This window comes from Electrona antarctica, assembly GCF_951216825.1.
Source record: "Electrona antarctica genome assembly, chromosome: 7".
NCBI lineage: Eukaryota > Metazoa > Chordata > Actinopteri > Myctophiformes > Myctophidae > Electrona > Electrona antarctica.
In genome coordinates this window covers 35,305,586-35,328,591 of record NC_136812.1, presented here as the reverse complement: position 1 = coordinate 35,328,591, position 23,006 = coordinate 35,305,586, and the positions used below count along the sequence as shown (strand labels likewise).

The 23,006-nt window shown below is 41.6% G+C and overlaps 1 protein-coding gene across 2 annotated transcripts in view; it reads left to right on the top strand.

Moving 5' to 3' along the window:
- atp10a (ATPase phospholipid transporting 10A) overlaps window positions 1-20,450 on the top strand; it is a 59,067-nt gene extending 38,617 nt beyond the window's left edge. For both annotated transcript variants that reach the window (XM_079505777.1, XM_079505778.1), the window contains 7 exons: window positions 5,531-5,607; window positions 8,905-9,030; window positions 11,779-11,979; window positions 13,862-13,942; window positions 14,120-14,224; window positions 18,871-19,058; window positions 19,580-20,450. In XM_079505777.1, coding sequence (XP_079361903.1) covers window positions 5,531-5,607; window positions 8,905-9,030; window positions 11,779-11,979; window positions 13,862-13,942; window positions 14,120-14,224; window positions 18,871-19,058; window positions 19,580-20,216 — 1,415 coding nt within the window. In that variant the 3' untranslated portion in view covers window positions 20,217-20,450. The remainder of the gene's footprint in view (window positions 1-5,530; window positions 5,608-8,904; window positions 9,031-11,778; window positions 11,980-13,861; window positions 13,943-14,119; window positions 14,225-18,870; window positions 19,059-19,579) is intronic.
- Window positions 20,451-23,006: the final 2,556 nt, after the last annotated feature.

Genomic DNA, 23,006 nt, shown 5'->3' with positions numbered 1-23,006 from the left:
GACGCCTACAAAGAAAGCCACTGCCAGCCTGTACCTTCAGAAACCACCAAGGTTTCTGAAAAAGCCTTGGAATGAAGCTACACGCTAAACGCTTGGTTTTGAAAACCAACCAAATGCTATTTTTGTGCTCAGACCCAGCCAGGCAGCCACACACAAAGCTACTTAATGAAGTGGTTGCACCACTTAAAAATAAGAAATGAGTGTGCACGTGTACACTGATCATTAGTGTACACGCAAGTAGAGGGAAGAGCCCTCTGGATGCAGCCCTGGGACCCGCTGTTCACCATACAGGTGACGGGCGAGCAAGGTGGTACTCGACATGCCGACGGTCTGATGCCAGGATAGCATTCAGAGCCAACTCACGATAGGTGGTGAACCATGGAAATGGCACCGTTTCTGGAACCTCTTGTGACTCCATATGGTGTTTAAAAGGCAAAGTTGGTGAAAAGGAGCCTGTTCGTTGCCAAGCTTCTCTTGGCAACGTGTCTGATTTCAAAGAAAAAGTGGAACCTCTCTCACTCACAGATCTAACACACGTGTGCAACAGCCACAGCCTGTCTGTACACAAACTCAATCTATGAATGTTTTGCACAAGACTTATCTGTGTTTAACACAATTAACTAGTAGACTAGTAGTATATCTATAAATATGACTTTGCAGTTACGTTTTATATTGAATCCTTAATCGCCCGAGACAAAATTACAGAATGAAAAAAGTGTAAATGCGTACGTTTCCATATTATTCATTCTTTTTTTAAATACTGCCACATACTGTACTGACTTTGTACCAGGCTGTCCACACAGTACTTTCTTTGTAGGCCTTATAGCTGTGAATATTCTTTGCAGAGTCTATTTGTTGGTCTGTCTGTGTGTACTGTGCATACATGTTTAAACCAGAGACCCAAGTCATGTACAGTATAGTATACATGGGTCCTAAATGGACGGTTACTTTAATCAAGATTAACACAGAGGACAAGTAACACAGAGGATTTTACTGTGTACATGTGAATAACATGGCGAATAATAGCGCTTCTGAGTGATTACGCCTGCCGCACGCACATGTGCGTGTTGGAGAGGGGGGGTGCGGAGGTTCTGAGCACCCGTATAGGTGCTTTTGGTTCCTTTAGAACTGTATTTTACTGTGTGGGTGGGCGTGCTAGCTCTCTCCTGTGTCTCCACTAAGCCACTCCAAGTTAATGCTAACACAGCAATGACAGGAAAAGCGCTTGGCAGACAAAAAAAACACAGGACTGTCCCCTAGTGCAACGCTAACAAACACACAGCAAACACAGGAAAGACAGCCATAAGTCACTTGATGACACCTCTATTATGCCTCCGTGTCATTAAGCCAAAGTGAACAGCAGCGAAGGTTGTTCTGAATTATGAATCGCTACTCTGATGGTGGTGGGGGAGCAATGCACAATATGCCGGCCAGGAGATGAGTGCGTATGTATGCACTCTACACTACACTTTGTAAAAAAATATATATTATTATTATTTTATTTTTTTACAAAGACATTAAATGGGTAAAAACGCACAAAAATAGAACCGTGCGAACAAAAGGAGCAAATGAAAACAGACGATAACAGACGAGCAATAAAAGCAGATCAAAAGAAAGAACTCAAACATTATAAATCAGTATGTAGAATAGACTCAAGACACTTTAAGAGCTTAAATGAAATGAAAAATTCAGGCATTTTATTTTGAAGTTTCACTCTGAAAAGGAAAGCTGTGTGTTTTGAACCAAACGGAACGTCGCATCCCTCCAGGCTATGGGACGTAGTTCGGTCTCATGCACGACGCACGCACACACGCACACACATGCAGAGTGGTTTGTTTACATGTCACAGAGAGACAGGCACAAAGCTCATGGCTTATTTCTAACCTATAACGTTTTCAGATACATATTTTAGCGTGCTGATTAAGTTTAAAACAAGTTGATACTGTCTGGATGTCATCTTGAATGAGACTAAAAACGGAGTAGTTCTGTAATCAAAACCACCTGTGTTTGGACGGACAAGCTTAGAGTATCTTGCCACACTAATTGAAAGCCCTGCGCCCGTTTATACGTTCGCCTTTGTTCGTCTTCTTCTACCAAACCACTCCGTTTGCACACATCTCTCCATGCACAATACCTACTGCATGCCTGTCCAGACATAACGCACTATGTTGCATCCATGCAACTGTCACACCTACTGTACAGTTTGCATTTGCATGAAATACCATGTTATTGCGCAACATTTCACGGCGATGTCTATATGATGACCATGGATATGGTCTACAAGTGTAAAAAAACATATTTTTCATTTCACTAGGTTTTTAAACCTTTCTTCCAATCATACAATGTTTGGTCAAATAAGGTGTGTTGGAGGATACAGGGAGAACTAGTTTTAAAGGATTCAGGAATATAGTTTCAATGTCTTTATACATAAGTAATAACTATGGCTGCTAATATTCATACAAATATGTTTGGCATTAAACTAACACTGAGGATTTTACTGTGTGCTAGCGCCAGCATCACCTGTCTCCAGTATTGCGAGAAGGCTGGCCTGGGCCAGACATATTGTAATGGACTGTAGTGGAGCTCAGCTAAAGGGTCCCATCTCGGGCAGAAGCCACATGTGCCAGGCCTGGATGGGGACCAAATCCCACCAGAGCCTTCTTTCCTGTTCCTCCCATGCACTGTCCTCCTTGCAGCTTTCTGTCTGTCTCAATAAAACAAAAATAATAATAATAATAATAATAATAATAATAAGTGCAGTGAGTGATACTCACCTCGTTTCAATATGAAATAGAAATGCGTGACCAGCATGGCTCTGGCGATACTTACTGTGGCAACAATAACACCCTCACCACACACACACACACACACACACACACAACACACACATTTTAACAATTTATTTATGTCCACACAGAGGAAATTGCATACAAGGAAATAAATAGTTCAGGTGCAGCAAAGTTACATCAACAAAATCAAGGCGTGTCTTCAGTCACGATACAACAAGCATGTCATGTCACCCAGCATTCCATGGGCACAAGGACTAGTGTAGGCCTCCTAAGTTCAAAACCCCCTCCAACAACCAGTCTGTGGTCCCAGGCTGGACCACCAGAGGAAACAATTTCCCAGTCCACTCCTGCATTGCCGCCCGGTGTCATATCGTTCCCAACGTCCCCGTAGCGTGGCTGATCCCATGGGCCCAAAATCCACCCACTGTTGTTCCGACAGCAGACGGACACACCGCTAGAAGGCCAGGTCCAACACCTCTCTTCCCAGTCGCTGCTCATTGGAAGGGGAGGGGCCACCAGGCAGCACCGGCTGTCGGTATACTCCACAGAGGTTGCAAATGCATCTTAAATCTGCACCCACTACATTAACAGTGGTAGTTACAACGGAGCAGTTTAACGTCATGCCCAGGACACACACACACACACACACACACACACACACACACGTCTCCCAGATCCCTGATCACCACCTGCTGTTGCAGTGAAGAGTAAACCATCTCCAGCTAAAAATGGAATGAAAACCAGCCCCAAAACGCCACAGCATCACAGGAGAGACGAGCAAACTGGTAGATACCCCGGAATAACCAGGCATAGTGAGTGGTCTTTCTACAACCACAGAGCACTACCATTTCAGCAGAGGCTCCAAGTTGTTCAAAACAAACTGAAAATAACTTGAAGCCTTCAGCCTTAAGCCTAATGTATACTACATATTAGACTGTGTTTCTGCAAGCGACACCTTTGCGCATTGGAATATAAATGAAAGCTGCAGTCTGTAAGTGCCATGTCTTCCTACTCGGGATTTGAACTTGGGTCGAGGGAAACCAAATGTCTTCCAATTATGTCCAAGGCAGAATTCCCTCTTGGCCTGGGAGAGAGAGAACACACCTACCCAGACACCAGATTCTAAATGTCTCAAGGAAAGAGCAGGGAGACCACTTCCAACCACTGCAGATATACAAGTATTATTGTATTAACGTATTCTACTATACAGATTGGTTAAAAACTTAAAATACAATTTTAGTCATTAAAATAAGTTATGTATTGAAGCTTTAAGCTTCAGAAAATCTTCCTAGACTCTTTCTTCTCTTCTGGCAGACTTTCAGGGTGACATTGCTACTTTAATGTTGCTCATATTATCCAGTTTACTGTAAATGGGATGTTGTGTTTACATGCCGCAGCTTATGGACTGAGAAATTGAGTATCCTGAGTATCACTGGCGGTGGTAAATATGGTCGTTGAGCACCAGCTGTACCCTGGGAGCCTGTTTGCCATCTCAGCATGATGGATGCCACTAACCGAAACAAAATCTTTCCACAACAACACATGCGCATCCTTCAAGATCCTTGAGTTTACCACTCCCCAATATAGGTGAACATATTGCACACAGCATTGGTATCGTGGTGGTTCAGCCGCATGGTGCCGGCGTCCTGGGTTTAGAATCCATCCGAGGACCATGTTGTACCCCTCTCTTTCTTCCGTCTCTACTCTCTAGTGTAGGGCCTGCCCGCAAATAAATTAGAAATGTCGTAATATAATACAATAAATAAATTAGAATTTGTATCTAATTTCATTAGTATCATTTCATGATAAATGTGGACATCAGTCTGGGAATAGGCTATTTGACCATTGCTAACATCCCATTGATGATACACTATATTTCTACACTGTATTTTCCCCCTGTGCTCAATATTTATTGATCATTTATATATTTTTCTGTGCTCTGTGGTTACTGATTCCCTGAGTAATATGCTGAACTTTGGTGCTTAGGTTTTGGTACATTGTGGGGTTTTGCAGTTGCTATGATATGATATCATGTTTTATCTTTCCTTGTGATGGAGAGATTTGCATGGGTAGCAGGGTTTTTTTTTTCATTTCATGGACCGCCAGTTTGATATGCTTAGGCCACGGACCCCCGTGGCCTAAGCAACAGCCTTAATACTGTTTTTCTATTGGTTGTATCTCTGGGACCCCGATCTACACTGTAAATTCCTAAGTGTTAACTCTGAATGTGTACAAATTGATCCAAATGGACCCGTACGGGGCATTAAGGGTCCATTTGGTTCCAAACTATCAATCATTTAGCTGGGGACCCCTTCAAGGACCCCTGGCGGTCCCTGGACCCCACGCTGTCAACCACTGGTGTGCAGGAACAGTATACAAGCAGAGTGTAGAACCGATACAGAAGCAAAAGAAACATTTACATTTAAAATGTTTGACTTTTAGCATCCAGATGTTCAGGGTCATAAAAGGGGGGGGTGTGTAGTGTAGTGTGCTTAGCCTTACTTGCTAATTAAATGTCACAGATTCTAAATATTGGTTGAGAATGACTCTAGAGATCATACCCCAACTGCAATAAATAACAACAAAACCAGTAGGTGATACTGTAGGTGTGGTTTATTGTTCCGTGTGGCATATGGTTTGCAATTCGCTGTGAAAGCAGTTTCCCCCGCTTGAGGACATTCTCTCTCTCTCTCTCTGTGTCTCCCTTCCCCCCTCTCCCCCTCTCCGCGCATTAATCTCAGGTGACGGGGCTAATGATGTCAGCATGATCCAGGTGGCTGACGTGGGCGTGGGGATCTCGGGACAGGAGGGGATGCAGGTAAGGAGAAACCCAGCAGTGGTGCAGAAAGTACTTGAGTCAAAGTATAGATACTCCTGGTCAATTATTACTTGACGACAAAGTAAAAGTTAGGCTCTGTCAAATGTGTTTGTGATTTTAAAGTACTGGAGCACTTGCTTATACTTAGAATTCGTAAGTGTTCAAAATGTAGTGGTCAAAATATTTGAATTGTGGTGGAGTGAATGTCATACGTTTCCAAAAATGCAAATAAAAGTACACAGATACTCAAACATCTACTTAAAGCTGAACTTTCCTCTTCTACACCGGATTAGAACCCGGTTTAGCCACTGCCCAGTGTCCACCACTGAAATCCATGCGGTCCTGGAATGAAAAAGAGACAATGCACAGTGCAGTTTCATAAAACGGTTGTAAATTAAATTGTGTAGTACAGCGCTTGCCCACTGGTTTCACACCCAGGCCTGAATTTTACCTGAATCTATTACCTATTAACTAATACCTAATAACCTGGCATCCTTGTTTTTGGCATGGTATTATAGGTAAAAAGTCTCAAATTAGTCTATGCCTATTGCTTCATTTATACACCGGTGTTGCCCAGCGAAAACAAAAAGCTCACAATGTGTCATACCTCAATGCGTTGAAGCTGTTTTGTGGCTTGAGTCGTTAAAATTGATCTTGGTCCTTGTCAGTGTCCAACTACTGATCACTGTTTGATCACCCCACTGCTTAATGAGAGTCTTTCTATGGGAGATTCTCGGTTTATTATTATCTTGTGTACATGTGGCACATAAGAGAAACAATATTTGTGGTTCCTCAGGCAATGTAGCAGAATTAATAGTAATAATAATGATACTAAACATAAATACAACAGCTGAAAAAAGGCAATAATTAAGAATTGCAGCAGTATTAAGAACAGTTTGTCTGTTGTCGTAGTGCTTCAGATGCTTTGTGCAGGGTTCTGACTACCGTAGGTTAGAAACTAATCTAATTACATGTATGTCTGTGTATATGTCAAAGTTGTAAAGTGGCCGGTGCCAGTGTCCTTGGAATTGAATGCATACAGAGAATGCATGTACAGTTAAAAGGAAGCGCCCGCTGAATCTTCTTGAAAAAAGTGGATTCAGCCGTTCTCTTGATTTCATTCCCCCCCAGCTGTGTGTTTTTCCATCCCTAATGGAACCTGCCTCTATAGGCGTTAACTTAACACACAACTCCAAATTGGATCGCCTTTTATGTCCGCGTATCAAGGAGGGTCAGGGCTCCCTCGTTGTGCCCATGTCCTGCTGAGAGCACAGCACTCCAGCGCCGCTCCGCCCAGCTCTGTAAGGCCACTTCCAATGCCACTGCTGAGGTATCCGCTTCTGCGGCGGGGAAGGGCAGCGCTGTTGACCCTTCCTCCACTGAACATTTCGCTAACACAATGTTCCAGGAAGGGTGATCGTGCATAGCAATGATGGAGCCGTCCAATTAACTTCCTAGGCAGGGCTTTCCAGGGCGAGCCGCTGTGTGGCACATCTGTTTAAAGCTCAATATCCCTTCCTTAACTGGGTCGCTAGATTAATCATTGTTAATAAAATTTGGTCTTAATGAGCCGGCAGTCACTCCCTCCTCGGGAGTCCGGGGTGTGCTGAGATGCACTTTTTCTTTTTCTTCCCACCACCCCCCTGCACTCAAACCCCCTGCAAATGTCGCATTATGATTAACAGGCCCCACTTTCTATTAGGAGCTCCATCCCCATGTAGTCGTTTAAGCTCCGTTATTAGAGCGCAGCAGAAACTAAATTGCTCTACAATGAGGCATCTGCTGTTATCTTTCTTGTCGACAGTTAAGGTTGACAGTTTGAGCCGTTTTATCAAAGGTTACAGGGATCATTTTGAAATGCAGGTTATTAAACGAGTAGACTTCTGGGAGACTTTTGTTTTGTATCCTGATTGATGGAGACTGACAACCACAAACACGCTGCCATTGCAACGATGAATCCCCAAAAGCCGGACAGCTCCATTTATGGGAGATTATTCTCGTGAAAAGATTTATTAAATAGAGGTGTACAAATGCAGCAGGATTAGCTATTTTGAACGGTTATACCGTAATAAATACAAGTGGATGAGTATGTGAGAGAGACAGAGAAATGGGGAAAGAGAAAAGATTTATTATTGTAATATGATAATAAATTTCAGATTATCGCCCGGGCATTCGCCAGCATATCAAAAGCAGCCAGAGTCCGAGGTTAGATACCGAGGGCAGTGACAAATGATGGCCAATAATGTGTTTATCACATACTACCCACAGCCTTATTTATTCACAAAGACGAGGAGAAAATGGCATTTGTTCGCTACTTTGCAGCCCTGATGAAAAGGTCGAAACATGTCGGTTGAATAAAGTTTTCCTCCTTTTTAACATTAAGTGTGCCCGGATCTCCGCTTTGTTCTACTGATCGCTACTTTAATTGAATAAATAAATGAACGTTGCGCTCGATGAGGAACTGCCCCAGCAAAATAAATGGTAGTCCCGCTGGGATTCCCTGTGTGTGTGTGGAGGTTGGAGGTGGATTCCCTGTGTGTGTGTGGAGGTTGGAGGTGGATTCCCTGTGTGTGTGGAGGGTGGAGGTGGATTCCCTGTGTGTGTGTGGATGGTGGAGGTGGATTCCCTGTGTGTGTGGAGGATGGAGGTGGAGGTTGAGGCTAGGATTCCCTGTGTGGAGGGTGGAGGTGGATTCCCTGTGTGTGTGTGGAGGGTGAAACTCAGCGGTGAATTAACCTCGTTAACCGGGGTCCCTCGGGGGTCTATACTTGGTCCCCTCATTTTTTCCCCTCTACACCAAATCTCTTCACCAAAAATAACTGATCTACAAGCATGTAAATCGGCCGAATGTTCACCCACTATGACATTACAGGAATTGGGATGCTAGGATTCCAAACCAGCCATAGCAATCGTGTGTGTAGTGGTGAACATTTCAGTGGTGGTACTTGGCAATGATCAGTGCCTGGCTTTACACTAGCTTTGTATTATCCCTACAGCAGATACGGCAGCTGATCAATCGGTACACACTTTTCTCCCTCTCTGAACTTTTATCACTCCCCTGACCCCGGTCAAATAATAAGCTAGGGATGTGATTTAAAAAAGGACGTGTATTGTGCTTTTCATAATAATCAAAGACACGCCAAATCATATGGGATAAAAACCACAATGCATAAAATCTGAATTACAATAAGTTAAGGCAGAAAAGCAACAAACAATTGTGGTCAAAAGACAGAAAAACTAGGAAATGGAATGAAGAACATGGTATGAGAATAATTGCTTCCTTCTGTTCCTCTGCAGGCAGTGATGGCGAGTGACTTTGCTCTCCCTCGTTTCCAGTACCTTCAGAAGCTCCTGTTGGTCCACGGCCACTGGTGCTACTCCAGACTGGCCAACATGATACTCTATTTCTTCTACAAGAATGCTGTAAGCTCCCTTTTAGCCATATCAAGTCTCTAAAGTGAATCCGAATGATCTAAATATTTTTTTATAGAAAGGATTTTCTTAAAGAAGAATTCCATGCTAGAAGGCTTTCTTACCTTTATTTGTAGTTGTTACGTCCCCAACAAAGAGGTCCAGGTGTGATTTTGGCTATTTCCCCTAATATAAGCCCTCAATGGGGGTTGGGTTTTTGTGCTAATTCGCTTATTTCCATCTAAATAAAGTGTGCCGCTTGGGATACTATTTACATTATGAAGAGAGGATATATACAAAAGAAATTGATTTTTGAGCGATGGAAATAAGCGAATTAGCACAACACCCCATAGCCCCATTCAATTCATTAAGGGCTTATGTTAAAGGTGTAGTGAAATGAAAAATACGTTTTTCACACTTTTAGACCATATCCGTGGTCATCATATGGGCATACCTAACAATGGATGCCAAAAAAACGAGAAAATTCTCATTTTTGTGTGTTTTTATATCAAACGTCCATAAAAATATATTTTTTATTACTTCCTGAAAACAAAAACGTGATGACGTGTCGAGGCCAACATCGATAAAAGCCAATAAAAATGAAGCTCACCCGTTTAATTCCCCATATCTCCGCATCCGTCCAGCACAGGCTGCACAGCTGCTACTGATTACAGACATCTTCCGTTTTTATTCCCATTCAAGATAACATCCAGGGAGTGTATTACTCGGTTTCAACTTAATCATCACGCTAAAAAATGTATCTGAAAACATTATAGGGTAGAAATAAGCCACATAAGAGTAAACTGGTAAAGCTGGACGACTATCTGATTTGTAAACAAACATCCACACGCTGTCCTGCGTAGCATAGCAGCAGCATAGCTACGGCCCCTAGCTACCGTCCCATCCCCTGAAGGGATGCGACGCTCTGATTGGTTCAGAAACTTCATAGCGGTGTTTCAACTTGAAACTTCACAATAAATGTCCACCATTTCCGTTTCACTACACCTTTAAGGGAAATAGCCAATAATGCACTTTTGCACAAAATAACACCTGGACCTCTTTGGTGGGGACGTAACAACTACAAATAAAGGTAAGAAAGCCTTCTAGTATGGAATTCTCCTTTAAGAGATTCCATGGTTTTATGGGGACAGTATGGGACACAGGTTCTAACTCGGATTGGAACTAATGTTGTGAGTTGTTGGCTGTAGCTCTGTATGACGGTGTTTCTCAAATTGTGGTCCAGGGGGTTCCGAGCAAATTAGTAGTTAACCCATTTTCACCTGAGATCAGATTCTAAAAATGTCTTCTACATCCTGACAGTTTTCTGAAAAAGCTATGTTTCTATGTCAGTCGTTCTTTGATTTTTCTAAAATAGCAGACCTACAAGCTCGTAGCGCGCCACTCGGTGGCGCGCTATGAGCTTGTAGATCTGCTATTTTTCAATAGCTAAAGCATAACATAATGCTAACACCAAAAGGGGTTCCCCCCCAAAATGGGTTACAATCTGGGTTACAATCTGTTAAACCAACTTTACTTTTATACTTACAGTATCTACAGAATCACAACACATTGCGTCGCAGAATCTTTTTTTAGCATACAAATTCTCTATTGGGGGTACGGGGCCCAGATAGGGGTCCACAGCCACATATAAATGTTGGGGTGCTTGACCTCAAAGCGTTTGAGAAACACTGCTCTATGCATACCGAGTGAATCGAGTTATATCATGTGTTCAGCCCATGTTGACTGAACATTTCGTACAAGGCCAGAATGTCTACGCTTTGTTTGACTTTGAATCTGCATGCATGTTATACAATACTCCCTGTGTCGCCCCAGTGGCATGAAATAATCTCACAATTCTAAACATTTACATTGTCATGAGAATACAGCTGCATACTTCCATAGATAATACAGGAGCCAGTGCTCCTCGCCAGTGTTGGACTCGCAGCATTAGTAGCGGCTAGTACCCTACTAGGGGTATAGGGTCCTAGCCGCTAGTGATGATGCGAGTCGATTAACAAAAAAGGATATTTTAGCTGTGCAAAGTTCATAATTCTTAGGATTTCACTGTGAACATGGCTAACATCATGACAGGCTAACAATAAAACAACAAAGGATGTTCAGATTTGGGTCTGCTAATAGTTACAGTACATTATGTTTAATAATGTACCTTCAGAAGCTCCTGTTGGTCCATGGCCACTGGTGGACAGTATGGGACACAGGTCCTAACTCGGATTGGAACTAATGTTGTGAGTTGTTGGCTGTAGCTCTGTATGTTCACAACTTGTAGCTTGTAGATTAGCTATTTAACATTTATTAGATATAATTTAGATTAACATTCTGAAAGCGAAAGTAGCATGTGGATTTCCACATTTGCCATCTTAATCCATTGAGACCTGGAACGCATCCATGTCACGTTAGCGTTAGTGTTTTAAACATGTTATAATTTAGCTATTGAAAAATAGCAGATCTACAAGCTCATAGCGCGCCACCGAGTGGCGCGCTATGAACTTGTAGGTCTGCTATTTTTGAAAAATCGTTAAAATGTGCCTCAAATCTTTCCGAAAATTGTCATGATTTAGAAAACTTTTTTTTTAAAATTTCGACGTCAGGCCTGAATGGGTTAAAATATGGAGTGGAAGCTTCAAGCTACTGGACCAGAGCATGGGAATGAATATGTACCGTATTAGTGTTTTGTTTTGTCTTGTCATGCCGTTCTGTTTATCCATTCCCTGGTTTGTTTTGGCCTTTTGTTTCCCACAGATGTTTGTGGCCCTCATCTTCTGGTATCAGTTCTACTGTGGATTCTCAGGTTCAGCCATGGTAGACCAGTGGTATCTTATCTTCTTCAACCTGATGTTCTCTGCCTTCCCACAACTCATCACCGGCACTCTGGACAAGGACGTGACTGCCGAGACCCTCCAGCAACTACCTCAGCTCTACATGAACGGCCAGAACTCAGAGGTCCGTCCAGCCCTACTCAGCGTTGTTAGATAAAAGCAATAAGCCAAAAGAGGCCTTGGTGTGCCTGGAATTTGACCACTGCTAGGAGGTGTAGTGGTGCAAGGCGCGAAGCAGAGGGCCTCCGACCCTCATAGGCTCATGTGGCTTATTGATTATTGGTTTTCTAAAATGGTTACAAATATGACAACATGAAATTTATACAAATACAAATCAGGAGTGTCATTCAGGGTCTCAGGGGATGGCAATTGTCTCCCCCTATACTGTTCACATTTAACCTCAAATTCAGTTTTTTTATGCATATTTTCTCCTAAATCTGAACATTGCAAATTAATCTGATTTCAGATCAACACTGGGTGTAATTGATTCCATGTCCGTCAATCTACATGTGATATGTTATAGATAAGTGTTTTCTAGTCTGATACAGTAAGCGTTTTCTAGTCATGCATCCAATACCGGTACATTACTTTCAACTTGGCATCCCTATTTGGAATGTCATTATAATAATAATAATAATAATAATAATAATAAAACTTTATTTGTATAGCACCTTTCATGACATGAAATGCAGCTCAAAGTGCTTTACAGAGCAATGAAGAGAGAAAAAAAAGAAAAGAAAAGCAAGGCATAAACATTAAAAAACAAGAGCAGTAATGCAATACAGTGAGGACATGAATAACAAAATAAATTAAAAAAAACAAATCAATTAAAAGCAAGGGTGTAGAAGTGGGTATTGAGCTGTGCTTTAAAAATGTCTACAGAGGCTGCCATTAGGCAAACTTCTTCAAATTATAGAAAAACTCAGTTATTCCATAATTAAGTATTTATTTTTTATCTCGAAGGGATTTTGGTGGATTTTAGTTTCTGTTTTGAAGTTGAAATGACCAGCTTAAAACATTAAAAAAAATACACCGTTAGCCCTACCTAGCATAGCATGCTTGGATTTATCCTTTAACTTTTACTATAGCGGATGCAACATCTGCAGTATGGCTGCTTACATACTTTGTATAATATATTAACCGCTTTACGACTGCCAACCCTATTTGGGCCATGTCATTTGCACATTTGTTCAAAAAAATGACAATTGTTTAATTTATCTACCATCATCTCCACCTTACACATATTTTAAGCACATAATGGGATACAAAAGTCCCACTCACTTTCACTAATAGCATGAGCCAAACAATGGGTTCTGAATGTACTCTGAACGCCTCGTTTCACAGCACCATTGTAAACCTGTTGTCCTGCCATGTTTGTCAGCCCACCCTCCCCCCCACCCCCCGTAATTGTTAGTGTTCAACTGTACAGAACTGTGTGTGGGTGTTGTGCCTGGTATATCCTACAGTGAGTGTATAAAACAGCACTGAAAGAAAAGCCCTAGGAAATGGAATCATTTCAGAACAGGCACAGTGCTTATGAAATCCAGTTATCACAGATTCATGTCACTGCACTGTCCATAAGAACTGTGTGCCTCAAAGACACTTATCATTGATCACAGTTCATCATCAGTAAATCAATAAATAACCTCATCGTTAAAGGCTGTCTATGCATGAATAGATGTTTCATTTCACAGTTTTTTGTATATCGTCGTTGTCAGGCAAAAAACACATTTCAACTTTGTATGTTTTTCCGTAAATACCCTAATGTCATATAAGAGTGACACGCAAAAGTAGTGGATGATCTACAAGCTCTTCTCTTTTTTTTTTTTTTTTTTGTACATCTCCACCTGACAGCAACGATATTCTGTATCTCTCAGTTAGCCACACAGCTGTGGACGTGTTTGTCTCATAGTGTGTTGTATCTTTGCAGGAATAGGCTACAAGCTAAATATGTTCTGGATGAACATGATTGATGCATTGTCTCATAGTGTGTTGTATCTTTGCAGGAATACAAGCCATATATGTTCTGGATGAACATGATTGATGCATTTTACCAAAGCCTGGTCTGCTTCTTCATTCCTTACTTTGTGAGTTAAATTTGCCTCTTTCAAGTCCATTTGAACTTTGCAGATTATGGTGAAATTATGCCTTGTGTTGCCTTTACTTGAGCCATTCTAATTGATTCTGCATTCTTTCTCCATCACTGTCCCCCTCCAAATTCCATCTTTGTCCCCGTCTGTGTCCCTGTCTTCTCGTTCTTCCAGGCCTATGCTGACTCTGATGTGGATCTGTTTACATGGGGAACTCCCATCACCACACTAGCCTTATTCACCATCCTGGTTCACTTGGGCATTGAGACCAAAACCTGGGTAAGATGTTCACATTCACATTAGGACATGATACAGGGAGTTATTGTGACTGCAGGTCGCATTTACTATGAAATCGTACATTTTTGTCCGTCAGTCACTCAAAATCCCCATACATGGGAAATCCCCCATATATGGTGCCCAGGTCTCGTGACAGGAGATCCCTGATGTCATAGTAAATTTGACCTGCTGTCGCAATTAAGCCCATATATGGAGATCCCTGATGTCATCAATATTGGCCAGCAACTCTACATCTGACCTCAAACCCTTAGATCTATTCTCCATATATGGATATATGTCAGAACCTGTTCTGTCATTCCATATGTTGATCCTTCCCCATCCATCCTTCCTCTTCGATGTCTCCCTTTTGACCTGTCCATTTAAACTCTAGACGGGCCTGCCCCAAAGTTATTAATGCAGTCGCGCCCGACAGCCGGGGAAAACTAGAGTTCGGGCCCGAAAATGAAGGCCCGGCCCTACCTGGGCCCTCATCAAACCCTGTACACTTGTCCCACTTGCTCAGGGAAGATATTGGGCTTAGGAGCTTTAGGCAGTACTACTTGTGAACCAGTATGTGTCCTAGCCAACACCAGGATCTAAGTGTATGAACCAGTATGTGTCCTAGCCAACACCAGGATTTAAGTGTATGAACCAGTATGTGTCCTAGCCGACACCAGGATCTAAGTGTATGAACCAGTATGTGTCCTAGCCGACACCAGGATCTAAGTGTATGAACCAGTATGTGTCCTAGCCGACACCAGGATCTAAGTGTATGAACCAGTATGTGTCCTAGCCGACACCAGGATCTAAGTGTATGAACCAGTATGTGTCCTAGCCGACACCAGGATCTAAGTGTATGAACCAGTATGTGTCCTAGCCGACACCAGGATCTAAGTGTACGTCTCAGTAGAATATTAGGGAGAACACCCTCCAACCACTGCAGATATGCTAGTTATATTGTATTTACCATCCATACACATTAAAAAATAAAATGTTTTATCCTTTAAAATAAATTCTGGATTGCAACTTTGATAAAACAAAAAAAAAGAGGGCGAATCTTTATGTAAGATAATAAGCTGAAATATGATGCTGCTTGGTCGGAGCGTCATGAAAACTCAAATTCACTCATTTTTATAGACATAGATCAATCTCTATACCAGGGGTTCTCAACGTTTTTGGCTGGGGACCCCCGGAAATGCTTTGGCCTCGCGACCCCCGCCCTGCCCTCCTCCCCACCACCAATACAAATTGACTGCTTACAATAACCTTAATAATAGAGAAAATACATCATAAATAAATACTATGCACTATGTGTACTTAATTTCCATTTTCCAGCCATTCAGTTGCTATTTTGGACCCCCCAAAATAATTTGGTGACCCCCCGTGAGGGCCGCGATCCACGGGTTGAGAACCCCTGCTCTACCTATAAGAATGGAAACAATCATATAAATGTACTCACTTTAGCCTGATTCCAATGCTTAATTTATACACCGAAAATAGCCGATTTACAAGCTCTCTTGCGCTTTTCTGTGCACGACACCAGCGACGGCAACGCAGCATAAATCAAGCTTTACATTTACATCTATATTCTTGTCTCATGCCCTCTCCAATCAGCATGTTGGCTATGCAAGTGTAGCCGTGCGGAGGCTGACAGGGCTGTACTTCTGCATTAGCTCTGGCTGATTACATTGAGCCAGAAGGCTGTGCAGAATCAGGGCCTATATATCACCCTGACAGTTAAGTCTGCCTCTGTCCAGTACCTTCTGCAAACTGTCGACACCACAGAGCAACTCGCCGTTTGACACAAGCACAGTAGTGACCAAAAATAGCTGTCTTAGTCATTTTTTTTCTTCACTCTTCTTTGTTTTTTTTAACGTCCCACGTTCCCACAGAATTTGTATTCGCCTGTATCTGTGTGTGTCTTTTCGCATATCTTACAAGGCAGTCCTGGTCATGAGGCATTTTAAATTTATGGCACCGCATTGGATTAGGGTCGGTTCCATTATGCTGCGGCTGTAAATTTTTTGCCTGACAAGTTCTGTACATGAAAAATGTCCTTTTCGCTGACTGCCTTTCCTGGACACGATGGCCTCTTGTGGCAGAGACGGGCCCCATATTCACGGTGAACGGCATCGACTAAAAGTAAACATAGCCAAATGCCCGGCTGGCAGGTACTTCATCGCCCCGGGCGCTCTGGAAAATAATGCGTGCGCTGGTAAATGGCTGTGAAAGTCAGTTAAGGGGATTTAAGGTGAGAACGGACCACACTCTCTCTCATCCTTGCACTGTGGGCTGTGTGCCTGTAATTAATTATGTGTCCCATCTTCAAATGTGTACTCTTGTACTTCTACACAGTAAAAATCTCAGTGTTAGTTTAACTCTGAGAGTGACCAAATGTAACCAAATGGACCAACTCTGAGTTACAAAATTGATTAATTAGCACTGAGGATTTTACTTTGTAGTACTGTACATCTGTGAGGACCAGTGGTCAAGTACATTTACTTGAATACTTGGGTATATTTATTTCTATATATATCTGTACTTAACTTGAGTAATTGTATATTTCGATAATAATGGCTTTCACTCTACATTTCAAAGATAGAATTGTTACTTTTGACTCTACTACATTTTTAGGTAGGGAAAACATATAAGAATAAATAAGAATGAATCACTTAACCCATTTGGACCCATTTAGAGGCTAATTCTGAAAACTCCTTCTAAATCCTAACAAAGTCTTCTGAAAAAACTTTCTGAAAATAAAACATCAAGTAAATATATGGAGATAAGAGATTTCTACCTGAGAACAACTAAAATGAAAAAATGAAACCATGTATCTATATCTATTGCAAAAAAAAAAAATTACACAGATGCTTTCCCAAATTGGTATAGACCTTCCAGCACTAAATGGGGAAAAGGAGTTGTTCACCCCAAAATACATATTTTCTATCAATTACACACCCCATAATATAAAGCCTTGAATTCATGGAGATTCTTTTGGGTCTCTTTTCTAAGCCAATAATTTGACTGTAAATGCATGGTAACGACATTGTAGCTTTGACATAAAATAACGGGGTCATAACCCAGTATTGGATTACCTACCTCAAGCAAGTTTCAAGTCTATGCATGTTGATTTTGGCTTCCTCGAAAATCTAATGAACGACGGTATGCTCTCGAAGATGGACAGCAGTAATGTATTCAGTGAGTCATAGTCAATGGGCTAAACATAACACTTTTATTTATTTAACCAGGATAGTCAAATTAAAAATATATATTTTTTGGAGGGAGACCTGGCTAATAACATAGACTGCAGGATAATTAAAAACACAGACAGAAAACACACAAAGACGAATTAAAATGAATCCCATTTCAAACAAGATGTCTAGTCTATTTAACCAGACCAATTAAAAACATTGACATTTGTTTTGAGATATGGATTTAAGAAATTAGGTTTAAAAGATTTTTTTTCTTTTTTAAGGATAGTTTGAGAGTTTAAAAAGGATAGTTTTACCATTATTAGTGAGTCTTGTGTTTAAAGATCTGGATGTTTGGATCCAATGAATCAGCATCTTGTTGGAGAACAATGAACAGTGGAAAAGGGTCAGCTAACAAAAACATTTAAAGCCATCGGCACAACATTCAACATAAGAATGTCAGATCTCTATCAAGGTCAGAGCTAATGCCCATGCATCAATATCACTAATAGCAAGGGTGGAAATGACAACTGTTGTTACTGTAATTCTATATCCTTTTACAAAAATCTGTCCTACTTTAACCACTTAAATATACTTCCCCCAGGGGTCTATACTTTGTCTTGTCCTTTGTCTTGTCCTTTTGTATTCTCTTTACACCAAATTTCTTCATGGTAAATAGTTGGTCTACAAGCTCACATCGCATTGCAACACCCCAGTGTTGAGAGAACTTGAGACACTAGAGACAGTTCATGCGGCTAAGTAATTTTAAATATTTTGGGGAGGCAAGAATGTAAAGGGAGATCAATATGCAGACTCAGAAATGTTTGTGGTGCTGGGAGTAAATCCCTACGTAAAATCGTTTACACAAAATAAAATGTGCATACTCCTACAACCACATTTCTGTTATTTGTCAAGGTTTATTTGTATTTGTTTTCTTCTTGCAGCACGTAGTATACAGTTTTATTGTTCTGTTCAACTCAGGAGGGTAGCCCATTTACATTTGCTTTGAACCTCTTTTCTGTTGTCAGGCAATCTTTGAGAAAGCTTTCTTATAGAAAAGATACACATTAGAGAGCATCAGTGAGGAATTGGTTTGTACTAGTTTGGATTCATATTACTATACTAACTAAAAGCTGTATTGAAATATTACGCTCTGGAAAATAAAAAAGGAAGTAAGCTAATCAACAAAAAAAAAAGATCGTAATGAAGATTTCCTCGTCGCGATGAACTCTGAACAGCCAACTGATTTCCAAATGGACAAATAAAATTTGTTTATGTCGCCAGGAACGGATTTGACTGATCAGGATTTCTTTGAAATCTCTGTGAATCCAGGCTGCGATTGGCCTGCCACCCAAGCTCGACTAGGAAGTTACAATACAGCAGGGAGTGGGATATCCAAAGCAGCTGCTCTACCTCGTGAGCCACTGTTCTCAATACCCTCTGTCTTTCCCCCTGCAGACCTGGATGAACTGGTTGTCTATCTGCTTCAGCATAGCCCTGTTCTTCACGGTGGCTCTGTGTTACAACGCCTCCTGTCCCACCTGCTACTCCCCCTCCAACCCCTACTGGACCATGCAGAGGCTGCTGCAGGACCCCATCTTCTACCTGCTCTGTGTCATCACGCCAGTCGTGGCCCTGCTGCCCAGGTGAACGTCGTCAAAGGGTGCTTGTTGTGTGTGGATGAGGCCTGTGTTATACTTTTATAACTCACTTATCAGTGGTTTTAATAACGTTTTATTTTCAAGGACCACGGAACTCTGTAACTCGGAGAGTGTACAAATGGAACCAAGTTGGACCCATAATGGTCCGTTTGGTTCCATTGATATGCTATCAGAGTTACAGACATATAAGGGTCCATTTGGTTCCTAACTTTGAGAAGCACTGACTAAATCTGGCATAAGGCGCGCAATATCCCCCCGCAGCGAAGGTTGTGTTGTTTAAACTAGTGCGTTATCTGTTAATGGCTATTTACAGTAGACCATCAAGAGGTTGTGCAGATGCATGAATACACAAACACAAGCCTCCTCATCTCGGCACAGTTCAAGTAGTCTTTTTCTTTTTTTTACTGCCGAGTTTTGTCTGTTATAGATACCAGATGCCTTTCATGTTCCTCCCCGGGCTCCTCTATGAAGCAGGGCTTCATGTCTGCTCCTTCTTTATCTTGCAGATATTTCTACAGGGCGTGCCAAGGCACACTGTTCCCTAGCCCCGTCCAGGTCGGGAGGCAGCTGGATAAACTCCCTGGCGAAATTCGCAGGAATATCCTCAGCCTGAGCAGTGTCAAGGTCGGGTCGCCGCTCGGCCCGAAGCCTCCTTTCCTGTCCTTCTCCAAGCCTTTCCCTAAAGACTGTAGTCAGAAAGAATCACCAACCAGCTGCTCCCCCGGCAGCTGGTCACCGCTCTTAAGGGCCAGCGACGTCGGGGAGGCCCATTCCAAGGGACAGAGGAACCCACCGGGGTTCGCGGACAGTAAGAAGGGCCTCTCGGATCCCTTCACGTTAGCCGCTACAGAAGCGGACACGCTTCCTTTTACCAAAGAGGCTCCTCGGCCGCAGGCGCCTCCGGCCGAGGACCCTGACAGGACTCTAGACCTCTCGGATCTGAGCCTGTCCAATTGGATCACCTCGACTCCACTGCCCGCACAGAAAGACAGTGTTCAGCTGACGCTGCCCCCTACCGGGGGGCCCCAGTGGGTCACCTACAAGAGGAACGTGGAGGCCGATGGCGCTGTTTGTCCCGCGCCCAGGTCAGAGGGACGTGTGCCAAACTGTTCCGAAGAACACTCGCGCCAAACCACCTTATGATGTATTATAAACATGTTACTCTGCCTCCAATTTGCACGATAGTTTTTATAAAATTTTATTATATATTTTTTCTTTTCTTTTTTTGCTTTGAGAGGATTGTTTTATAAAAAATACAAAATAGGTACTTATGTTTTAGCTAAAGTTAAAGAAAATATATTTCTGAGAGATTGGAGATGGAAGAACTGGATTATCTCTTCTTTAAAAAAAACAAAAATAAACTCTGGAAGACCTTTATTTGGAAAAAATGTATCTCAGTACTTGAGCAATGTTTGTTTTTATTTTTGCAGATCGCAGACATTCCATTAACCGGGTTATTTGGGCAGTTGAGTGTATACATTCTCTCTAATATGATAAGGTACTGTCCACATTCTTTCAGCTACTATGCCTGTAAATCCACTCTGACTTGTGTCAAACGCCCTATTTGGCCTTGAACAGGTACAGTATGAGTGGGCCTGAGGAGCGTTTTATTGGTTTTCTCATAGACCTCCAGAATCGTCCTTCTCTCTGAACGTCAGGATTGCCATGCAAACACGTTCTACAGTGCCTACTTGTACAGTTACAGTACCTACTTGAATCTATGGCTTGATTTATACTTGATTGCACGCCGATGTCTTGCAATAAAAAAAATGTCCAGTCTACGTAGTGGTGCACCGCGCTGTGAACTCACAGATCGGCTATTTTTGTTCGGCACTGGTGCGCAACAAAGTATAACGGGGCCTTACTGTATCTCGACATGGATTATCACAACATTTCAGAGCATTATTTCTCAGTCTCATTGCTGGATTTTAAATTCAAATATACTTTTGATAAGTTTATTAAAGCTGTTCTGTATTTCAGTACATTCCAGTGGCTACATAAGCTATAGACTAGCTATACATATCGTTGTATCATGAGTACAGTATACTTAAGGAAGTTACATTTCACAGCAATTAACTAGGAAGGTCTTAAGGTGTAATATCACGAGAAATCGACATCACACGCCTGAAAACATTGTGTGTGTGTGTGTGTGTGTGTGTGTGTGTGTGTGTGTGTGTGTGTGTGTGTGTGTGTGTGTGTGTGTGTGTGTGTGTGTGTGTGTGTGTGTGTGTGTGTGTGTGTGTGTGTGCGTGCGCGTGCGCGCATTAAGCTGTTCATGGTTACTCATTATGCTGATAATGAGTAACCATGTGAACCACAAAACGAATTCAACAAACCAAAAAACTTTGCCTCCATGCTGTCAGACAAAACTGACTCGGTTCACTCTCCAATTCCAGTATGTTGTAAGTCAGTCAATTGTTTACTATTGTCCATTGCTGTTAAGCTGTAATGCAGAGCTCATTGGTTTATGTCAATGTCAATGTCAAGCAATGTCAAAAATGATCAAATGCTTTAAGATGCATGTTTTGCACTATGAAGCATTGATTCAGAGCTGCCAGTGAGTGTTGAAGTTGCTGTTGACATGTTTCGTAGGGAGATATTTTGTGCTCATTGATGCAGTATTTAAACCAATTTAAAAAGTGCATCACAAGTAGGGCTGGGCGATTGTGACAAAATATTACACAATATATTTTTTACCAAATACCTCCATGCTCCATCGATATTGTGATTGCTAATATTGTATTGTGACAATCTAGATTTTTCTTTAAATTGTTTCTTGGTGGGCAAAAAATGCCCATGGCTCACACCATGTCACGTGAGCTTGTTAAAGGTGTTCTGGGGGTTACAATTCATAGGGCTAGTTGTCCGGTTAGTGAGCTTGGTTGGACTGTCAAAGGCACACATGTTCTGAAGCATTTGGCTATTTTCTGACATTTTTGAGAGTACAAAATAAGTGATTTAAAACCATGAAAAAAACAACACACATGCCATATTACAATATTATGATATCCATATGCATATTTAATGTAATATCACGTTATTGATATATTGCCCAGTCCTAATCGTGGGTACTTTTGCAGACCTCACCGTAATCAAACGCTACATGGAGAATTGGCATCACATGCTACCCTTTTTTCTGTTTTCCAAAGAATTTGCAGCAGCACCTTGAATATGTTTTTGTAAAGTATACCTTTTACCAAAGATCATTTATATATTATATATATATAGTTGTATTTCAGTTTTCTTTTAAACAAATGTATTTTCTAAGCAACAGCATGTGCCTTAACACTGGATAAGATACTACAAATGGAAGAGTTAGCCTTCGAGAGATAAAGATATTGTTCATTTAAATGATAATAGGGCGTCATTGCTCACCAAGGAGCAACTTTTGTGTTTGTAGAAGATATTTATGAGACATTATGTATGGTTAAGCCTGATAATGCTTTGGTAACGACGTGTTCTGCCTTAAAATGATGTTGAGCGTGTTTTTATGCATCAATGCCTTTCTTTCTTGCACAACACTGTCACCAACGCATAAATCAGGCTTGACTTTTCTTTTCAGTAAATTTCCGGTCCATCTTCTTGCTTTTATCTATTCAGATCATACTGTGTGGTCCATTCTCTGTTGTTGTGTTTTGCCTGTGCCGTGCCTTAGCGTGGCATCCAGTTTGCCAGAAGAAATGGGTTCAGCCTTCTTCACTAATGCATTCCATTTTAGCCACTTTACATGAAGAGACATTCCTCAATTAAACATCTTTGGGCTTTCTCAGTTACAACATAGGCCTCCAGTACAGTACCGCTTGTTCTGTTTTTTTAACGATTGTGTCTATCTTACTTCACAATGGTTCACTTTTCAAGCTGCTTGCCGCCTTTGGATGATGCGTTGTCAGTCTCATTTAAGGCTCTTGTACATATGCCTTGAATAAATTCCAG